The 18033-nt window shown below is 38.2% G+C and overlaps 8 protein-coding genes across 8 annotated transcripts; 4 read left to right on the forward strand and 4 right to left on the reverse strand.

Moving 5' to 3' along the window:
- Positions 1–28: 28 nt before the first annotated feature.
- Positions 29–602, forward strand: CBG20849 (the record flags this gene model as incomplete). The annotated part of the gene is made up of 3 exons (XM_045242727.1): positions 29–31; positions 279–467; positions 516–602. 3 exons carry the CDS (start codon positions 29–31, stop codon positions 600–602), a joined length of 279 nt encoding a protein of 92 aa, XP_045097147.1.
- Positions 603–987: 385 nt separating this feature from the next.
- Positions 988–1143, reverse strand: Cbr-acbp-6 (the record flags this gene model as incomplete). The annotated part of the gene is made up of 1 exon (XM_045242728.1): positions 988–1143. The coding sequence occupies one exon, from the start codon at positions 1141–1143 to the stop codon at positions 988–990; it is 156 nt and encodes a 51-aa protein (XP_045097148.1).
- Positions 1144–1968: 825 nt separating this feature from the next.
- On the reverse strand, positions 1969–3561 carry Cbr-mex-1 (the record flags this gene model as incomplete). Its single annotated transcript, XM_045242729.1, has 5 exons — positions 1969–2094; positions 2139–2597; positions 2648–2986; positions 3161–3369; positions 3417–3561. The coding sequence occupies 5 exons, from the start codon at positions 3559–3561 to the stop codon at positions 1969–1971; spliced, it is 1278 nt and encodes a 425-aa protein (XP_045097149.1).
- Positions 3562–4564: 1003 nt separating this feature from the next.
- On the forward strand, positions 4565–5740 carry CBG20852 (the record flags this gene model as incomplete). Its single annotated transcript, XM_002631614.1, has 3 exons — positions 4565–4613; positions 4665–4771; positions 5576–5740. The coding sequence occupies 3 exons, from the start codon at positions 4565–4567 to the stop codon at positions 5738–5740; spliced, it is 321 nt and encodes a 106-aa protein (XP_002631660.1).
- Positions 5741–6031: 291 nt separating this feature from the next.
- Positions 6032–7082, forward strand: Cbr-rab-7 (the record flags this gene model as incomplete). The annotated part of the gene is made up of 5 exons (XM_002631615.1): positions 6032–6148; positions 6192–6257; positions 6349–6500; positions 6550–6757; positions 6996–7082. 5 exons carry the CDS (start codon positions 6032–6034, stop codon positions 7080–7082), a joined length of 630 nt encoding a protein of 209 aa, XP_002631661.1.
- Positions 7083–7719: 637 nt separating this feature from the next.
- CBG20854 lies at positions 7720–10766 on the reverse strand (the record flags this gene model as incomplete). The annotated part of the gene is made up of 5 exons (XM_045242730.1): positions 7720–7933; positions 9724–9912; positions 9955–10231; positions 10278–10458; positions 10515–10766. The coding sequence occupies 5 exons, from the start codon at positions 10764–10766 to the stop codon at positions 7720–7722; spliced, it is 1113 nt and encodes a 370-aa protein (XP_045097150.1).
- A 1992-nt stretch (positions 10767–12758) lies between these two features.
- On the reverse strand, positions 12759–13590 carry CBG20855 (the record flags this gene model as incomplete). Its single annotated transcript, XM_002631617.1, has 3 exons — positions 12759–12979; positions 13029–13176; positions 13219–13590. The coding sequence occupies 3 exons, from the start codon at positions 13588–13590 to the stop codon at positions 12759–12761; spliced, it is 741 nt and encodes a 246-aa protein (XP_002631663.1).
- A 576-nt stretch (positions 13591–14166) lies between these two features.
- On the forward strand, positions 14167–15650 carry CBG20856 (the record flags this gene model as incomplete). Its single annotated transcript, XM_045242731.1, has 5 exons — positions 14167–14251; positions 14292–14507; positions 14554–14714; positions 15038–15137; positions 15487–15650. 5 exons carry the CDS (start codon positions 14167–14169, stop codon positions 15648–15650), a joined length of 726 nt encoding a protein of 241 aa, XP_045097151.1.
- Between the last annotated feature and the right edge of the window lie 2383 nt (positions 15651–18033).

The raw sequence follows: 18033 nt of genomic DNA on the forward strand, positions 1-18033 counted from the left end.
ATCAGGCTCCGCCCATTTTTCCTCCCAGATGGTTCTTCCCACTTTTTGTTTTCCTCCCAGTTGGTGTGCTCTCATTATTTGGAGTACGGTAGATGAGAACGAATGGAAAAGCAGGAAAACAACGAATTGAAATGAGCAATACTCATTTGGTGTGCAAAAACTCTAAAAATGCAGGAACGTTCTGAAACGTCGGGTTCTGAAGCGTCAGGTTTCGAAATGTCGAATTCTGAAACGTCCGGGACCCTCAGCTTTATGTTTTCTCACTCTATAATTTCCAGGATCTCTCATTGATTCGTGAAGAGAACACTTTGCTCGTTGAAGACTCTCAAATTCAATCAACATCCGCAGCTGCACCTACAACTCAACTCCCCAATACGCTTCAAGCCGAGGAACAACAGCCGTGGTACGAGAAGATATTCGGTGGCAAAATGACGCGAATCGAAGAGGAGTCGATGAGCGAGGACGATGTTGCTCATTCTCGTCTTCTGGCCCATGATGATGATTATTCTAAATAGATTGCTGCTACCATTCTCCCTAACATTGTTCCTACATCTCTCATATTGCTCTCAAACCTTCCATATAACAGTGATGTAGAAGTCTAAACTCTCCCTCGTTTTATGTTTCAATCTTCTTGTTCTATGCACTTTCTCTCACCCTCAAACAATATCCCGCTATTGTATTCTCTCCGTTTTTTTCTTGTTAAAATGTTCTGCCCCCCATTCCCCAACCAGCCTAATTTTTTTTTTGATAATTGTGATGATGAGTTGTGAACATAGACATCCCCTTATGTACCCATCCCCACCCCGTTTGCCTTCCATTATTTTGATAATGATTGTAAAAAGTTATTTTGTGATCTAAAGGACCCCCTCTCCCCCCATTGCCATGTTTTTCAATCGCCCTTTCTAGTCTATCTTGCTCGTATGCTGATACGAGTACCCAAAAATAAACAAGAAGAGATTTGAAACTGATCACACTTTATTAAGAAAACTAATAATCGACGGACCAAACTTCGCTGTTCCACTTGCAGCGAACAATGTTCCGCCCGTATTTCTTGATCATCTCTTCAGCAATCGTCACATATTCCGAACGGCACTTTTCAGAGTTGAGCCCCTTCTGAGCCTTCCACGCGGCATACTTCTTCATTCCAAGCTCGTTTCCTGCTGGCACAGCTGAAAATTGAATTTTTTAAATCAGTAATATCTCAAAAACCAAAAAAGATAGGAGAATTTTGTCAACTGGAAAAATGTACAAAATGTTAAAAGCTAAATTTTTGCAATTGAAAACTTTTTGATAGCATTTTTAGTTTCTGAGATATAAGCGCTCAAATTTCACGACTTTGAGCACGTATATCTCGAAAGCGAAAAATGCTATTAGGTTGGCGGGAAAGTCTTTGTCACTTTTTCAATAGTTTATTTCTCAAAGAAAAAATAACCGAATAATTAATTATATTGTCCATCATTATCAACAACATGTCTCCAACGTTCCCTCAATTTATGGATTCCATTGCGGTAGAATCCAGCCGGGCGTGAGGCAAAGTATTGTTTGAGTGCCGCTTCGACCGCTCCACGGGAATTGAAGCTTCTTCCTTCGAAGGCACGTGTCATATCGCCAAATAACCAGCTCTCCAAATAATGATAGGATCACACTCGGAAACTCTCCAAAAACCGAAAAAATTGAAATTTTCGAAAACGGCGTCTAAAAGTACGCAAAAAATGTTTGTCGGCAAATATGAGTTTCATTTTTGCTTGCTTTTAGTAATGACATAGTTTTTGAAATTCGCAATTTTTTCTTTTTTTGAGAGATTCCGAGTGTGTACCTATCATTATTTGGAGTACGGTAGATTAGAAGAATTAAGAAACAGAAAAACAACAAATCGAAATAGCAATACTCATTTGGTGTGCAAGAACCACTATGTAAAATACGGAACAGTTCTGAATCGGCGTGGTTTTGAAACGTCCCGGAGCCACCCTAGTTATACAGTACTCTTTTGGTCAAAGACTTGGCTCGATGATCCTTCTTGGAGGTACCAGTCTGATTGCGCTCAACATGGTCTTCATTAGCTCGAAGCATGGCTCCGTATGTGCGAATGTTCTCCTGAAATTTTTTTTTCTTTCATTTGACTGTGAATTTCCACCAACTGGTTTTCCAAAAATCTTTCCACCGGCCATCGAAGCTTCGTAATCAGCCTGATCAATAACAGAGGGAAGTTGTTCCTTTCGATTGTTTCTGTGACTTGGGATGTGAGCTTCGGAAGATCCCGTCGTCGAGGACGATTTCTTCTCTCCAGTAGCCATCTCAATATTGACTACTTGCATCGGCGGATAGACCACTTTCGCGGAAGCCGATTTTCCACGTGGAACCAGCTCATCATTCTGTTCCATCTGGTGATGAAGACGCCTCCGGCCGCTTCCACTGTATCCGCTATCAGACATATCGAGATATCCTCCAACAGACCGGCGACGGTGAACAGTACGAGTTAGGTTGATTTCACTGTGATCTTCCGAGTGAGACTCATCAGGATTCGTGATTTCATCTTCTCGTGCTGGCGAGATCCTACCTTGAAACAGTGCTCGGTTATACTCGAGAAGTGGAAGACCCTATAGAATAAAAAACTTTGTTTGAACTTCGACATTCTTAATCAAATAACCTTCTTCAATTTGTGGATAAACTGGCATCTCGGACCATATGGGCACTGTCCGTAAGTAGAAAACTTATCGCAAAGTTGTGTCTTGTACTTCGGATGCGCTTTTCCACGCGGCTGTGATGGCATTCTCAACTCGTTTTCTCCATGAGCAAATCGACAGGTTTCGCCGTAAGGACATGTGCCTGCTCGCTTGAAAGCATCACATAATGCCGTCTTGAAAGCTTCCTCTTTGCGCTTCTGTCGTTGGATCAATTCACGCTCGTCGTCGGTCATTGTTTCCCATTGAGCGGAATGACGTCGGAAATGAGAGGAAGAAGTAGAACGATGAAGATTGTTGAATGACTGGAAATAAGAAAGTTATACACACTTGTAAGCGGGGCAGCTGATAGCTTGTCTCTAGGACGAGATATTCAGTTTTGGTACCAGAGCTACCATTTGGCACGAAAACCTTCTGAATATTTCGTTTTAGAGACAAGTTAGCAGCCGGGCCAGCCCTCTTTCAAGTATGAAACCTACATCATCCGGCGCCGAAACCGACGTTGACTTGTTGTTTGAGCGACGGTAAGGAAGGTTACCAGCTTCGATTGGCTCTTCCAACGATAGCTTATCCATTTCTGGAATCGCAGCGGTCAGCGAGGGAAGTATATTAGGGTGAGACAAATGATGCATTGCTGGAAGCATCGCAGTCTGCGGAAACAGCAGAGGATGCATTTGCGAGGAGTAAGCTGAAACAAAAAACCAGAAATTGGTAACAAATTTCCTGAAGCAAAACCTTGTGGATACATGTTTTTGTGAGGTGGATAACCGAGGAGAGCATTTTGAGCAAACGCTAGAAGATTCGGATCACATGGTGCGCCCAAGAAGTACTGTCCGGTATGTTTCTGATGTTGATGATGCTCTCCGTTCGAAGATTGCATCTTTCGCTCCTCCTGAAATGTGAGAGTTTCGCAAAAAAAAAAACGACGAACGGCCAAGAAATTCGACACAAAAATGACAAGAACTAACCGAATTCCCGCTGTTTTTCACTGAAAAATTCTTTTGCGCGCCAGGGGTACGGTAGTCGTTCAAATCGTTGCGAGAGTTCGGAAGCTTCTATCATCATGCGCCTTCAAACATTTTTGTAGTCATTCGAATGTCATTTTTTCCTTCTTTTTCAGATTCCTTTCTCGTGTTTGTTCGTCTTTTGTTTCGAGTTATTGTGCAAAATCTCGAATTTTCTGAACCTCTTTGTTGCTTACATATGTTGTTTCAATACACCAGTTTCTATTGTTCCTATTTTCGGCATAAAATACAAATAAATAAATATTCCCATATAAAATTTTTGGCGATCATCGGTTTTCGAGAAGTTGACATCATTTTTGATCGATGTACTTTATGAAAGCTTCACATTTTATTATATCACATGCGCTCCGAATCGGAGCCTCCGATATAAATGAGGTGTTGTTATGCTTCCCAATGTTTTTATGAAGCATGTGGTCTATCCTTTGCGGATAAGTTCTGTCGAACTTTTTGACTTTTTAATGCTTAAATTGACTTTTTCTCTGTGAATCATCGAATTCCATCAGTTCCTGATTGTCTTGTTCCCTGTATGTCTTTAGACCCTATTTTCTCATTTTTCCTCATCCTTCCATTTTTCTCTTTCAGTGTCTGTTAGAGTCAGTTCTGAGGAACATGATTCATCACATGCGACAGCAACTGCGCTCTACAGGCCGCATTGCGGCTACTGCGTCGCGTGTGTGTCTGGCCATTTCTCGCAGCTGACGGCCCCCTGTCACGTGCACTTTATATGTCGCTCTTTTTACACTTTGAATAGTTTTTTTTCATCTCTTTGTTCCCTGTCAGCCGTCACATCTTCTTCCTCGTCCCAATAATGCCCAACTTTCATTTTTACAGTTAAAAAGACGGGCGCCTCCTGTAACAATGGCCAGTAGACAATCATCTTCACCGTACTCCCCTTCTAGGCCTAACGGTTTGTGTTAATCTTTTGAACGGCTGTTTTAAAAATTTTAATTTTTCTCAGATACAAGGAATTATGATCAGAATATGAATATGAGAAGTACGAACCACAGCCAACAGCCTTATCGTCAGATCAATCCCACTGACTTCGTCGTCACCAATATGTTTTCGGTGAGTGTTTCATAACTATTGCTGATTATTTGTTATTATCCATGTACTCTTCGTCCGGATATGTTTTCTCAGATGTCAATGAATAACGCAGTTAAATTGCTGGTTTTTCCTTATGCAGAGGGCAAGAAAAACTTGCAATTTGGTAAGGCCGATTTCTGGAGGTTTCTAGGCCATGAGAAGCTACGAGATCAGTCTAATTGTAAGCGAGACCCAAGCAGAAAACTCCATTAGCCTTTAATGTTGGAGCTTGGGTCTCGCTTAAACTATTCGTGTAGCTCCTCGAGAAAAAAACATGACCTAGAAAACTCCAGCAAATAATGAAAAACTCAGCAGTTTGCTGAATAGTTTCTCACCATACTTGAAATCCGGGCCTTTCCCAGCCCTTCGCGGGCCTTGCTATTGTTTCTTTCAGAATCAATATTTTTAAACCAACTAAATCAAATATGATAGAGCTCGACGAATACTACAAAATGATACCATTTGGAGAACTTTATCTTGTCTGCGAACAAAGTTACAGGCCATGAAGTGGCTTTTTTCGGACGTCCCGGGCCGGGCCTGCTTTTTTCGCTCTTTTTCGCCTGTAACTTTGTTCGCAAACAAGATGTAGTTCTCCAAATAGTATGATTTTGTAGTACTCGTCGAGTTCTATCATATTTGATTTAGTTGGTCTGAAAATAATGATTCTGAAAGAAACAATGGCAAGGCCCGGATTACAAGTATGCTTCTCACTGAATAACCCGATAATAGTGTAGTTAGTACTATAAAAGCCGAAACTATGAATACTTCTAATATAATATCTTTCAGGACGACGCTCGAACGACTCCAATGAAGGTTGCTTTCTGTAGGTATAATCCACTTCATGTAGTTTCCGTTGACATCAAGAACCAACATGAATCAGAAAACTGCCCGGATAGGACATGGCGTCCAGGAAATTCGATAATCACGTTCAACGATATTGAAAAGATATAAACATAACAATGTAATATTCATATCTGCTTTTCCTCTCATTTTCTGTAACATCCTTTGTATACTTTACGGGTTTTTTCTCTGCGATCCTCCTGCTGTTTCTGTTTTATATTTTGTACTTATTTTTTGTACATCAAGAATCAAAAAAGAAAGTCTAATGATACCATATATTGTTTTTATACTCTTTACACCGGTTTCCCAACCGTGCTTATACCTAATTCGTTATCTCCAATGTTTCTTTATCTATTCATTTTTTTTCATATCAAATTTTTTAGGAACTCCTTCAATTCAAAAATGTCAGGAACTAGAAAGAAGGCTCTTCTCAAAGTTATCATTCTCGGAGATTCTGGAGTCGGAAAGACTTCTCTTATGAATCAATATGTCAACCGGAGATTCAGTAACCAGTACAAGGTAGAAATCGATATATTTATTTCGAAATATGAAATTTTTGCAGGCTACGATCGGAGCCGATTTCTTGACTCGTGATGTCAACATCGACGACCGAACCGTCACTCTTCAGGTAAAAAATTTTACACACAAAACATTTTTTTATCGCAAACCAAAATAAACAAATTGTGTTGTTTGATTAAACAATAATCGAGTGTTTTCAGATTTGGGACACCGCCGGTCAGGAACGTTTCCAATCCCTTGGAGTCGCTTTTTATCGTGGTGCCGATTGCTGCGTCCTCGCATTCGACGTCACCAATGCCGCCTCATTCAAGTCTCTGGATTCGTGGCGCGACGAGTTCCTCATCCAGGCTAGGTAGAGATTTGATTTTCCAGACTATCTCATGATAATCGGCAATTTTCAGCCCTCGTGATCCAGACCACTTTCCATTTGTGTTGTTGGGAAACAAGGTGGATTTGGAGAGCCAGAGAGCGGTTTCTTCGAAGCGTGCTCAATCTTGGTGCCAGACGAAAGGAAACATTCCATACTACGAGGTTTCTGCCAAGGAGGCGTTGAACGTGGAGGCTGCTTTCTTGGCGATCGCTCGTGACGCGTTGGCGAGAGAGTCCCAGGTAAGAATAGACCGTAAGACCTGTATTAGAAGGGCTCCTTCAATAGAAAAGCCCCTCTAATACAAGGGCCCTCCGAGAGGGGCTTGGAAAAATATGGGGAAATTGATAGATTTTCATGAATTTTGGAAGATATATCAGCAGGTTTTTCGATGATGAATTTCGGAAAAATTGAAGGGCCTGATCTTCTAATACGGGTTTTACGGTTTGTTGTCTAAACTAACTCAACCAACTTTTTCAGGAAACCAACGACTTCCCAGAGTTCCCAGACCAGATTCGTCTCAATCCAAACCAGCAAAACCAGCAAAACTCGGGATGCAACTGCTGAATATTGGTCACCGATCTAATGGACTATCTGCACAAAATGTATTTTCATCCTTCATCCATTCATTCAACTTTTCTTCTCTTTCCACACTTCATGTTACATTTCCTTCTTTTCTCCGAATCCCACCCAGATTACGGTAGTTTTTTACCGGTCCGTTGACCTACTTTACGAACAAATTGTTCAATCAATTTAGTCACCTCCCTCGATGCCTTATAGTTATTTTTTTCGCAACAACTCACTTTTTCTCCGTCTGAATTCGATCGAAATTTTTTGATCGAATTCATTTTATTTGCCATTTTCTTTTCGAATTGTCCTGAATTTTCATATTCTTACAACTTGTTCAGTTTCCTCTCATATTGACAATATAAAGCATGTGTAAAAAAGTTCGTTTAGATTAGGTTATTTCAAATTTTTTCGGAGCTCCAAGTCAAACAGCTCCAACTTCGGAAAAAAAAGACGACACAAAATAGCTCTGAAAGCTGGAAATCGATAACAAAATAGGTTTGTTTATTGTGGCTCTCGAAAAAAATATATATAAACAAGCTAGCTGGCCACATGTCTGAAGCATGACAAAGTACAATAACATAAATAGATTGTGAGTGGGAATATATATTTACAAAGTGGGGGGAACCGTTAGATTTCATTCTTCTGGGCGAGGTTGGAGTTGATGACGAAGGATGTAGTCACTGAGACGATCTTCTCGAAGCATATCACGATCGAGGTGTGCACGATAGGTGTGTGGATAGAGTTGGAGGCGAACTTCGTAGAGGAAGTTGTCAAGTGCCTTGTAGCAGTACGCATTCTCTCCCTTGCATTTCCCACATCGTTGATCGAAACAGAGAATGCACTCAAATCTGGAAAATTGAAGGATTATAATTAGGAGCCATTTTTTCTAAAATATTTTGTTTTCATACTCATTGTCCCTTCCTTTTTATTGTCGAATTAAAAAAAGTGACACCTGAGAATTTGAAAACTGTTGCTTTTTTTGATCTACGAAAAAGTGCGGCAAAAACGCAATATTTCAGAATTTCGGCTCGTTCGAGCTACTTTCGCGTCTAACAAGAGAACCATGTTTAGCCTTCATCTCAGAATTTTTTCTAAATTTGCTCATTTGTAGTTTCAAATACGGGCTTTCTTGTGGTGTATTCGGTTTTCTGCACAAATTTCTAGAAGCCGAGAAAAGTCCATCTGAAAATATGCTGTTTTTTTGGTCTCCTCCTTCCCTTCCACTTTCCCCCTTTCCTCTATACATTCTCCACTGTGGAAGAAACGAGCAACAGTGGCCGAGTGGATAGTGGGGATGAATAGTAATCACAAGTTTGGGGTTCGATTCCGTCAATGTCCATTTTCCTTTTTCTTTTTTTTCTTTGATGTTGGAGGAATGCCTTGAACTTTTCGAAAATCAAAACTATGTCTGCTCTATTATTTCAGTAGGAAAAAAGCTCGAAAAAGATGATTTCTGAAAAATTCTTGAAGCACTGCTGAAAAGCCTTATCTACTCAAAATGTCAGTCGAAATTCCTCTATTTGATCATATTGGTTGCGGAACTGTTATAAATCAGTCAAGAAGTATGTAAATCTATGTTTTCACAATATTTGACTACTATTGGGTGATTTTCGAAGGACTACGATTCATTGGAGTTTTGGAAGAAATAACTTATTTCGGAATTCAAAACGGATATAGGCTACAGAATCTTGTGAAAAGACTCATTTTTATCATTTTTATGCGTTTAGAATTCATTTTAGCACATTTAAAAATTTTTCGAAAAATTGAAAATTTCGCAAAAAAATTAAAATTTTCTCGCTCGTTTTCACTTTTTTTTTCAAATTTTCCGATGTATCTGGAAGAAAAATTGACAAAAATCTAGAAAACTCTTGAAAAAACCGAAAAAAAGTGAAAACGAGCGAAAAAATTTTAAAAGTTTGAATTCGCGCGCTTTTACTCACCGGGCGGCCTAGAAAAAACCTCGTCCCTAAGGGCTTTCAGCGTATTTTTCGATGCGTTTTTCTCGATGAAGGAATTTTTTTCGAATTCTTTCTTTATTTTTATGTCAATCTACATGCATTTCTGCACATTTTGATGCAATAAAAAATTTCACCGTACACCACCTTTAAAATCTATCTTTCATTTTTTGTCGGACTTGCTGCTTTGTACTCAAAATGTGTGTTTAGCCGGTTTAACAACTCCTATGGACGAAAAATTGAAAAAATTGGCGAAAAATAAGAACATTTTGCTAAAAACCGGTTTTTCAGTACAAAATTTGAAAAATAAAAATTTTCGCCGCGCGCAACCGCGCTCCGNTGAGAAAAAGGCTTGCAGTTCATATTGGGAGCTGGGGAGAGCGTGGACAATAGTACATTTTCAAATTTTCGTCTAAAAATATTCAATCATTCCCGAGTTACAGCAATTTCCTGCTCCCAAGTGGGCGGCGCAAAGTCGGACTGCCGCACGGAAAAGTGGGCGGAGCTAGCCGGACTGCTGCGCAGAAAATCGGTGAATTAGCAAATTCCTGATGAAATTTCGGTTTCCGAATGCTAGAAGTGATGGAAAAAGTGTCGAAAAGATTAGATTTTCGTGATTCAAAATACTAGAAACGAAGGAAAAAGTAGCCCGATTTTACAGAATTGCAGACGAAATAACTTACGAATCCTCTGTGTGGTCGCATTCACCATTTCTCTTGTGGCCTCTATTCTTTTTCTTTTTAGCTTCATCGTTTGCCTCGGATATCGAAGGTGCGGGAGCAGTGGGAATCATCAGATGACGAAGAGCGACAGGCCACAAGTCATTCTCCTGTTCCAAGGGCTTTACATGACGGAAACTTTTTGTGGTGTTGCTGAATTTAATAAAAATTATGGCCTAAAAATAGCACACTTACGCAATGAACGCTTGAGCGAAAACTGATCCAACTGGTCCGGTGAGCTCTTGTGATACATCGGACATCTTCGAGGCCGTATTCATTAGACAGATACAAAGGATTCGTCCCAAGATCCGATGATCCAGGCTAACACACAGCCCTCTATCAAGCACTCGAATCAATTGTGAGCCTTCCAGTTGGCTAATATCTTTTGTCATCAAAAATCGCTCGCAATTCGTGAGCAGTGGCTCACTATGAAAGTGGGAAAGCATGTCGAGAAGAGGAATGATGCTTTCCACTGAAACAATTTTCATAAATTTACATTCTCCTAGAATTTGACCAACTTGTGATAGGGGCGGGACGAATTCCATATAGCGAAGGACAGAGGGATTCGAGAAACGCGTGAAAGTGCTTCGCGTTGATCGTCGACTTGTAGTTGTGACAGCAGGTGTTCTCGCGAGACGATGCCACTTCTCCGGGAGCCGAAACCCACGCATCCGTACAATTTTCGAGATCTCCAGGTGGCTTATCTGTCAGAGAAAAAGAGAAAATAGGGGTTATAGGCGAATTCATTCTCTCACCTCGCTAAATTTTTGAAAATATGGGCAAACGATGCATAGTTCGGCGAGATCAACATAGAAATTTATCATTTTTGGTTGTGGTTCGTCATCTTCATCAGCTTCGGCGTCTTTTTCGAAACAATGAGTGACAATAGAGATTCGAAATTCGCGACTTGACGATGGCTCATGATAATTTGTGACTTTCTGTTCGGTTTCTTCTGGCTTGCTGACGACTTTTGCACCTTCGCAAACCAAACACGTCTGCCAAGACATCTGAAGAACGCTTATGCTTTGCTTAAAAAAGGTTTCGAAAATTAGTAAAAATCTGGAAAAAACAACGACACTCCGCTATACCGCTTCTGGCCCTCTCGATTTCATACACTCTCTCGTTTTCAAGTAAGCGGTAATTCGAAAATCGTGGAAATTATTCATTTACAAAAACGAACTTTTCATTAATTAGTTCTGACTGGTGTCGATTAACTTTACATAATGCATCAAGAGATTACGCTTCTAATCGTTACACTTCCAATGACAGAGGTTAAGGATAATAAGAAGAGGAAGAAACTGACGAAATTCTTTATTTTTAATGGGAAAGAAGAGGAATTGAAGACTTCGAACCAGTCGTGGTCTCTAGATTCCATTTAGGATTCTGATGGTGGTCCAGAAGGATAAGCTTTCTCTCCAAATTCCAATTTTCAAAGCATGAATCTCTATTGGGGTCTTCTTATGAGTTCTGGGGATGAATCCTAGAAGAAGGGAAATTGAGGGGAAAGGTGGTGCCTAGAGTTTCAAATCCCTTACTATGTCGGTTCATGAACAAATTAATTTTAAAAAAATTCTTTTGAACTTTTTGAATTTTGCTTTTTTATCGATGCACGCGAAAAGCGCCAGCAATCTTCCTTGTGCGCTTTTCGTGAAGGCAAATACTCATTTGCTTGAAGATCATTTGCTAGAGTCTCATTTACTAGAATTGTCTCATTTGCTATTGTCTATTCAATAAAACGTGGGCGCGCCGCAGGTTGCAAAGTGACACGCCCCTTTATGAAAAGCGTGAGAAGAGGGAAAAGGGAACGCGTTCCAAAAAGGGGCGTGTCACTTTGCAACCTGCGGCGCGCCCACGTTTTATTGAATAGACAATAGGAATTTTCAAATTTTCAGAGTCTCATTTGCTAGAGACCGTCTCACTTGCTAGAATTTAGGCTCATTTGCTAGAATTTCGACTTTTTTTGCTAGAAATTCGTCTCGTTTACTAGTATTTTTTCCCGTTTTGGAAATACTTTTTGCATCCATACTCCGGGGGTACATAAAAAGAATGTACTTCGACGGTAGCTCAATTTCAGGGGATTCATAGTCTGAATCTAGGTTGTTGTCTCATCGAACGATATCTCCAGGAGTACATCAAAACGAAAATATATGATTGTCACTGAACCCGAGTAACCGGAAGACTGTGTAATATCTTTTGCTCTGTATGAAAAAAAAATTCCGAAATCGTTGGAAATCTGCTAAAAGCATGATTTTCAAATTTTTTAGTCTTGAATGTATGAAAAATCCATAATTGTGTCAATGGTAATTTGCAAAATGTTTTTTTTTTGAAAAAAATATAACAAATCTCAAAATTTGTATGATTAATTTAGGTTTTTTAAACATTGTCTTTCATGACTACCAATTTTCTTCAATCGCTTTTTTTCTCTCAATTTTACCTCATTTTCTCTCTTTTCCCTTTTTTCTCAATTTTCCGTTTTTTCTCAATTTTTCAAGTTTTCTCAATTTTCATGGAATTGATTTTTTTTCATGCTTTTCTAGTTCATTGAATGAAGGAAACAACCACAATTTAGAGATTTTTCCACAAAAATTCAAAAATCCCAAAATTTGGTCCAAAATAAGTTATTTTCTCTCAAAAATTGTTCAAACGGGCAGTAAAACATTGCAAAAATTATTATAAATAATTTTTTCAGACAATTTCCACAAAACATTGAGAGAAAATTTGAGAGAAAATGAGGAAAAATTGTTCGAATTTTCCGAAAAATTTGTAAAAAATCAGGAATAAAGAATAAGGAAGAAGGAATAAAAATGTGAAAATCCGGAAGAAGGAATAAGGAAGAAAAAACGAAAAAAAACACCCGGAATAAGGAATAAGGAATTCCGCTCAATTCTGGAAACAGTCTAAAAACGTTTAGGATAGTACAACATTGTGAAACCTCTACAAGGGCCAGAAAAAAAACAGGAAAAAAAAAGAAAATCGACATTTTGAAAAAAAAAATTAGTTTAACGGTTAGCATGCTTCGGAACTACAGCTAGATCTTCCAAAATCCCGATTTCACTCATACACTTTTTCTTCAACTTCTCCAGATGATATCGAATCGCTATTTCCAGTTTCTTTACCAATTTCTTTTTTGATTCTTTCAGAAAAAACTCCTCACGTCTTCTGATTGCTGTTGGGGAATCATACATGTCAGCCAGAAGAGTAATACCTTCTACATTAGTATCTGAAAGAGAAATAGTTGAAAAAATACATGATGCGATACATTTCTTTACCATTAATTGCAGATTCTCCGTATAAAACCTCCAAGAAATAATGAAAGTCATCTGGATCGATTCCATTCAAGGAGACTTCTGATTGCTTTGATTCTGAAAAGCTTCCGAGAAGAAGCGCTTTAAAAACGGTAGATTGAGAGGCGAGGAACTAAAAAAAATTGAAAGCGAATCAGACCATTTTCGACATAACCATTTTCGAGACATAAAACTTAATATCTCTGACAACCATAACAACGTCGGAAACATCTTTTTGGGATTCATCAAACATTCGATTTTTCTCTTTCCCCAATCCTGTTGTCTGAATGACGGATACATGAGCTTCTACTGTCAAATTTCCCTCCACAATGTACTCTTTTTCCATTTGCTCCCATTCTAGGAACTCCGGAAATCCATGTAGTATTATTTTTTCGTAACAGTAATCCACCGTTTCAATGACATCATTCCGATTTTTTTGCACAACCTTCAACTTTATTTTCGTTTGGATCGACCATTTATCAGTTGGAACTACAGGTTCACACTGAACGTAGAAACCAAGATGATTATTTCGACGCGCCACATACATGCGACTGTAAATCAAGGTTTTTGGATTTCAAGTCAAGATATATTCTCTGGAAGAACAGAAAGAGTGCAGTACAAAATTCAACATAAAAATTCAAACTTGTTTTTTTCCGTTTGATTTTTCATATATTGCATGTTTATGGATTTCTAACTGTGGAAAGTTGTAACTGGGGTATGGGACTTCAATATGTGACATATATAATTCGAAAGCTGAGACTAATAGTGAAAGGATTGTGCAAATAATCAAACTGATCTCATTAAAACCCTTGTTTTGGCCGTGCCGCCTCATATAACAAAAAGCGACGACTTTCTAATTCTCCGATGTCAGTTTTTCAAGTCGGCAATAGAAAAAGTGTCTAAATTAGTAGACATCTTCGCTCAAAATGACACTCCACTATATCGTTAATCGATTTCATGAGCTCTCTCTACTTCAATTTGAGGCTTCAAATTAACGGAAATTCAAAAACCGTGAAGCTGATTAAAGATACCGTGGAAAATTTTCATTTATTTACAAAAACGCGCTTTTCATTAATTAGTTCTAACTGGTGTCGATTAACATTACATAATGCATCAAGAGATTATGCTTCTAATCGTTACACTTCCATTTTTCGCCAGTCTAACACTTGTCAACTGTCTGAAAGCGCACTGGAAATTTAAGGGAGACGGTAATAAATAGTTGAAAAAAGTGTTTAAAATGAGGTCTAGAACTCAAAGAGGCGCCATCAGAAGTCTATGTCAAAACGGTCTCTATGAAAGAAAGAAAACCACAGAAGAGTGAGAAAAAAGTGAAGAAGACAGATGTTAAGGATAATAAGAAGAGGAAGAAGCTGGCGAAATTTTTTATTTTTAATGGGAAAGAAGAGGATTTGAAAACTCCCAACCAGTCGTTGTCTCTAGATTCCACTCAGGATTCTGATGAAGGTTGTCCAGAAGGATCAGGTTCCTCTCTAAAATTCTAATTTTTCAGAGCACGAATCTCCATTGGGTTCTTCTTATGAGTTCAGTGGGGATGAGAAGCTCAAAGGGATTCAACTTCTTCCATCGCCACGTCCCGGAATGATAAAAGAGTTGAAGGCAGAGGCGAGAAGAATGAGACGTGGGCAGCAAAGTGAACGGGATGATTGTCTTGTTAGTTTTTTTTAAATCGGTAATAAAAGGGCTCCCAAATGTTTGACTTTTAAATTTCTTGTGTTTAGAGCTTCGAAATTAACCTTTACAAGGCTACCGTAAAACCTGTAATAGGAGGGCCCCCACACTGCAAAGTTTGATCTTAATTTTCTTAGCTCCTATCATTGATATCAAAAAACTGTCAACTGATAAAATATTGGTGATAATTTATTTTATAAATAATTCATCAGTTGACAAGTTTTTGATTTCTATCATGGGAATCGAGATAAATTGGGTCAAAGTTTAAAGTTCGTTTTATGAAAAGCTTTGGAACTTTTTTTTAGTATTCTGACGAAGAAGACTCTCTTTTCAATATCGAATCTTTGATGCACGACCCAGCAACTCTCAAGTCTTGTCAATCTGGAGTTCCACTAGAAATTCAAGGTCAGAATATCCCAGATTTTCGATCATTTTCAGGAGTCTGGAGCTCGGCTGTCAGATTTCCAATCATTTCGAAAATTTTGGATCGTGTGAAACAGACCTAGATTGAAAACTTTGAATTAACAGAATATTTTGAAATTTAATAGTTTTTCAGATGTTTGCCGATTTCTGAAAGGCACCTGTTTTTTTCACATTTTTAGTACAAGACAGGAAAAAATGTGTCTTTCAGAAACCGGAAAATAAATGAAAAACTAGAAAATTTCAAAAAATTATGTGAATGCAAATGGTACTTTAGCTTTTATCAAAAATTAAAATTCTGTGAAGATTACTGTAACTCTAGAATCAGTTTCAGATTCTCGAATCCTTCGTGTCAACCAAGATCGCCTCGGCTACAAAAAGAGTCATACCACATATGCTCAATCCTCGATGTCTCCATACTCCCGTCGTCTGTCTCCATCGTCTTCTGACGACTCTGCAACAACTTCTGATCAGATTACTGTCATTCACAATATCTAGAATAAACTATGATAATTTTTACTGGTCCCCCGTTTATCTTCACATCCCGATTACCTCCTGTAAAGAAAATAGAGTTGTTGATCGGAAAAACATTGAAAACAGAGGAATCCTCTCTCTTCTCCTTATTCGGTCACACTCCACAGTAACCAGTTTAGAGGTCCGAACAATAGGGAAATGAGGGGAATGAAGAATAGAAAGAAGAGACTGTTCAGGAAAAGAGAATAGAAGGGAGAGGCTTTTTCTGTATACTTCAAAACATTACATCATCGAGAATCTCAAGTGTGGAACTAGGGGTTCTGGGAATATGGATTCTCGAAATATCTAAATTTCTAGAATCTCGACTACCGTATTTTCTCTGCTAGAAGTCCACCCAAACCGTCAACTTTTAGCTCAATTATCTTTATTCCTGTGAAAGATATAAAAAAATTTGTCAACTGATAAAGTATTGGTGATATTATGGTAAACATTTTGTTAATTGGTCACTTTTTGATATCTTCCACAGAAAATGAGATATAAGGGTTCAAAGTTAGCGGTTCGGGGCTGTTCAGCTGGTGGAGGTGCGGCAACCCAAGGGTGGGCGCCATCATATCACATACTTTTAGCTCAATTATCTTTATTCCTGTGAAAGATATCAAAACTTTGTCAACTGATAAAATATTGATGATATTATGATAAACAATTTATCAGTTGACAAATTTTTCATATTTTTACAGGAATCGAGATAATTTAGTTAAACGTTGACGGTTTGGGTGGGCTTCTATTGAGAAATACGGTAAATTTTATTTTGCAGGACTTCAAACAGAAAAATGAAATTTTCTTAAATTTATTTCTAATGAATCGCAGGTTCTTTTGATTGACTTTATCAACTGCAAAACTCTGGTTGAAATTTTTTTTTGTAGAAATTTTGAAACGGATAAAAATAATATTCATATTTCTGGAAAAATTTTTGATTTTTCTGGAAAAGTTCTTGCTGTTTTTTTTTGAATGTTCTAAATTTGATATTTTAAATATTTTGAATTTTTGAAAAATTTCCTTTTTTCTTGTGAATTTTCCAGATTTTTAATATTATATTGCGAATTTCTGATTTTTTCTGATATGTTTTAGAAATTCAAAAAATTGTAATTCTAGATTTTCTGAGTTTCATGGAAGATTAGGGTATTCTGAAAGCTTCAAATTGTTTTGGATTTTTTGAAATTTTGAAATTTTAAAATTTAAAATTTTCATTTTTTAAGGGTTTCAGCTAGCAAAATACTGCATTTCCTCTAATACAAGCCCACCCATACCGTAAACTTTGAGCTCAATTTCCTCGTTTCCTCTAAACGATATCAAAAAGTAGTCAACTGATAAAATGTTTGTCATAATATCACCAACATTTTATCGATTCACCAATTTTTGATATCTTTCACAGAAATCGAGATATTCGAGCTAAAAGTCGACGGTTTGGGTGCACTTCTAGCTGGAGTTCTTCTCCAACCGTATCTACCATATCTCTTCATTGTTCAATCAGTTTTGTCAATCAGACCATTCTGAAATTATGCTTTCATTCTCATTTTCAGTCATTTATTCAGAAAACAATAGACGACGACAATGGTTGGGACGGGACGATAAAAACGCGTGGAACCGAACCACACCGGTCCCGACATATAACACGGGCGGTCTTCTTCCACTCCTCCTTTAATGTAAAACATTCAAAACGAATTCATTCTCATTCCTTGTTTTTCACTTCGAAACCCAGTTTAGTTCAATAAAAAGTAGAGGTAGAAAAGCTTCTGTCAGTTAAAAGATTCTGAATTCAGACTCTGAAGTTAAAAATTCTATTGAAGTTAGAAGATATTCTTTCTCTTTTTATCCAGACCTGGGCTCATTAGGAGCCAGAATTTCTAAACTACAGTATATGTTTTGATAGGTACCATATATGGCATGTTCAAATCCATTGTTTTTTGATTACCACCAGCCTGATGCCGCGCCAAACAGCTGGAATTAACCTTTTTCTTTTACTGTTCGTGTGTGTGTGTGTGTGTGTGTGAGAGAGAGAGAGAGAGAGAGAGAGAGAGAGAGAAAGAGACGCAAATTCATTTATTTATTATAAGATATATTACAGGAACCGAAAAAAAATGGCTCAAAGTTGACGACTAGGTGGCACCTGGAAATCATTGCTGAAAGCTTTACCCTCCTTTGAGAACCTCAAGCTTCCAACTTATAAAAAAGTCTATACGAATCCTAAAAGAGTCCGGTTAGAGGAGTATTTCTACTATTTTTCCTGCAGACACCCCAGGAGGAAAATAGACGAAAAACAGTGCGTAGTTCCACTTCACAGAAAAACATCTCCATGATCATCAAACGGGTTTCGATTAGACTGAACACTTCTTTCCATTTTCTCCCC

The sequence above is a fragment of the Caenorhabditis briggsae genome (assembly GCF_000004555.2).
Source record: "Caenorhabditis briggsae complete genome, chrII, whole genome shotgun sequence".
Classification (NCBI taxonomy): Eukaryota; Metazoa; Nematoda; class Chromadorea; order Rhabditida; family Rhabditidae; genus Caenorhabditis; species Caenorhabditis briggsae.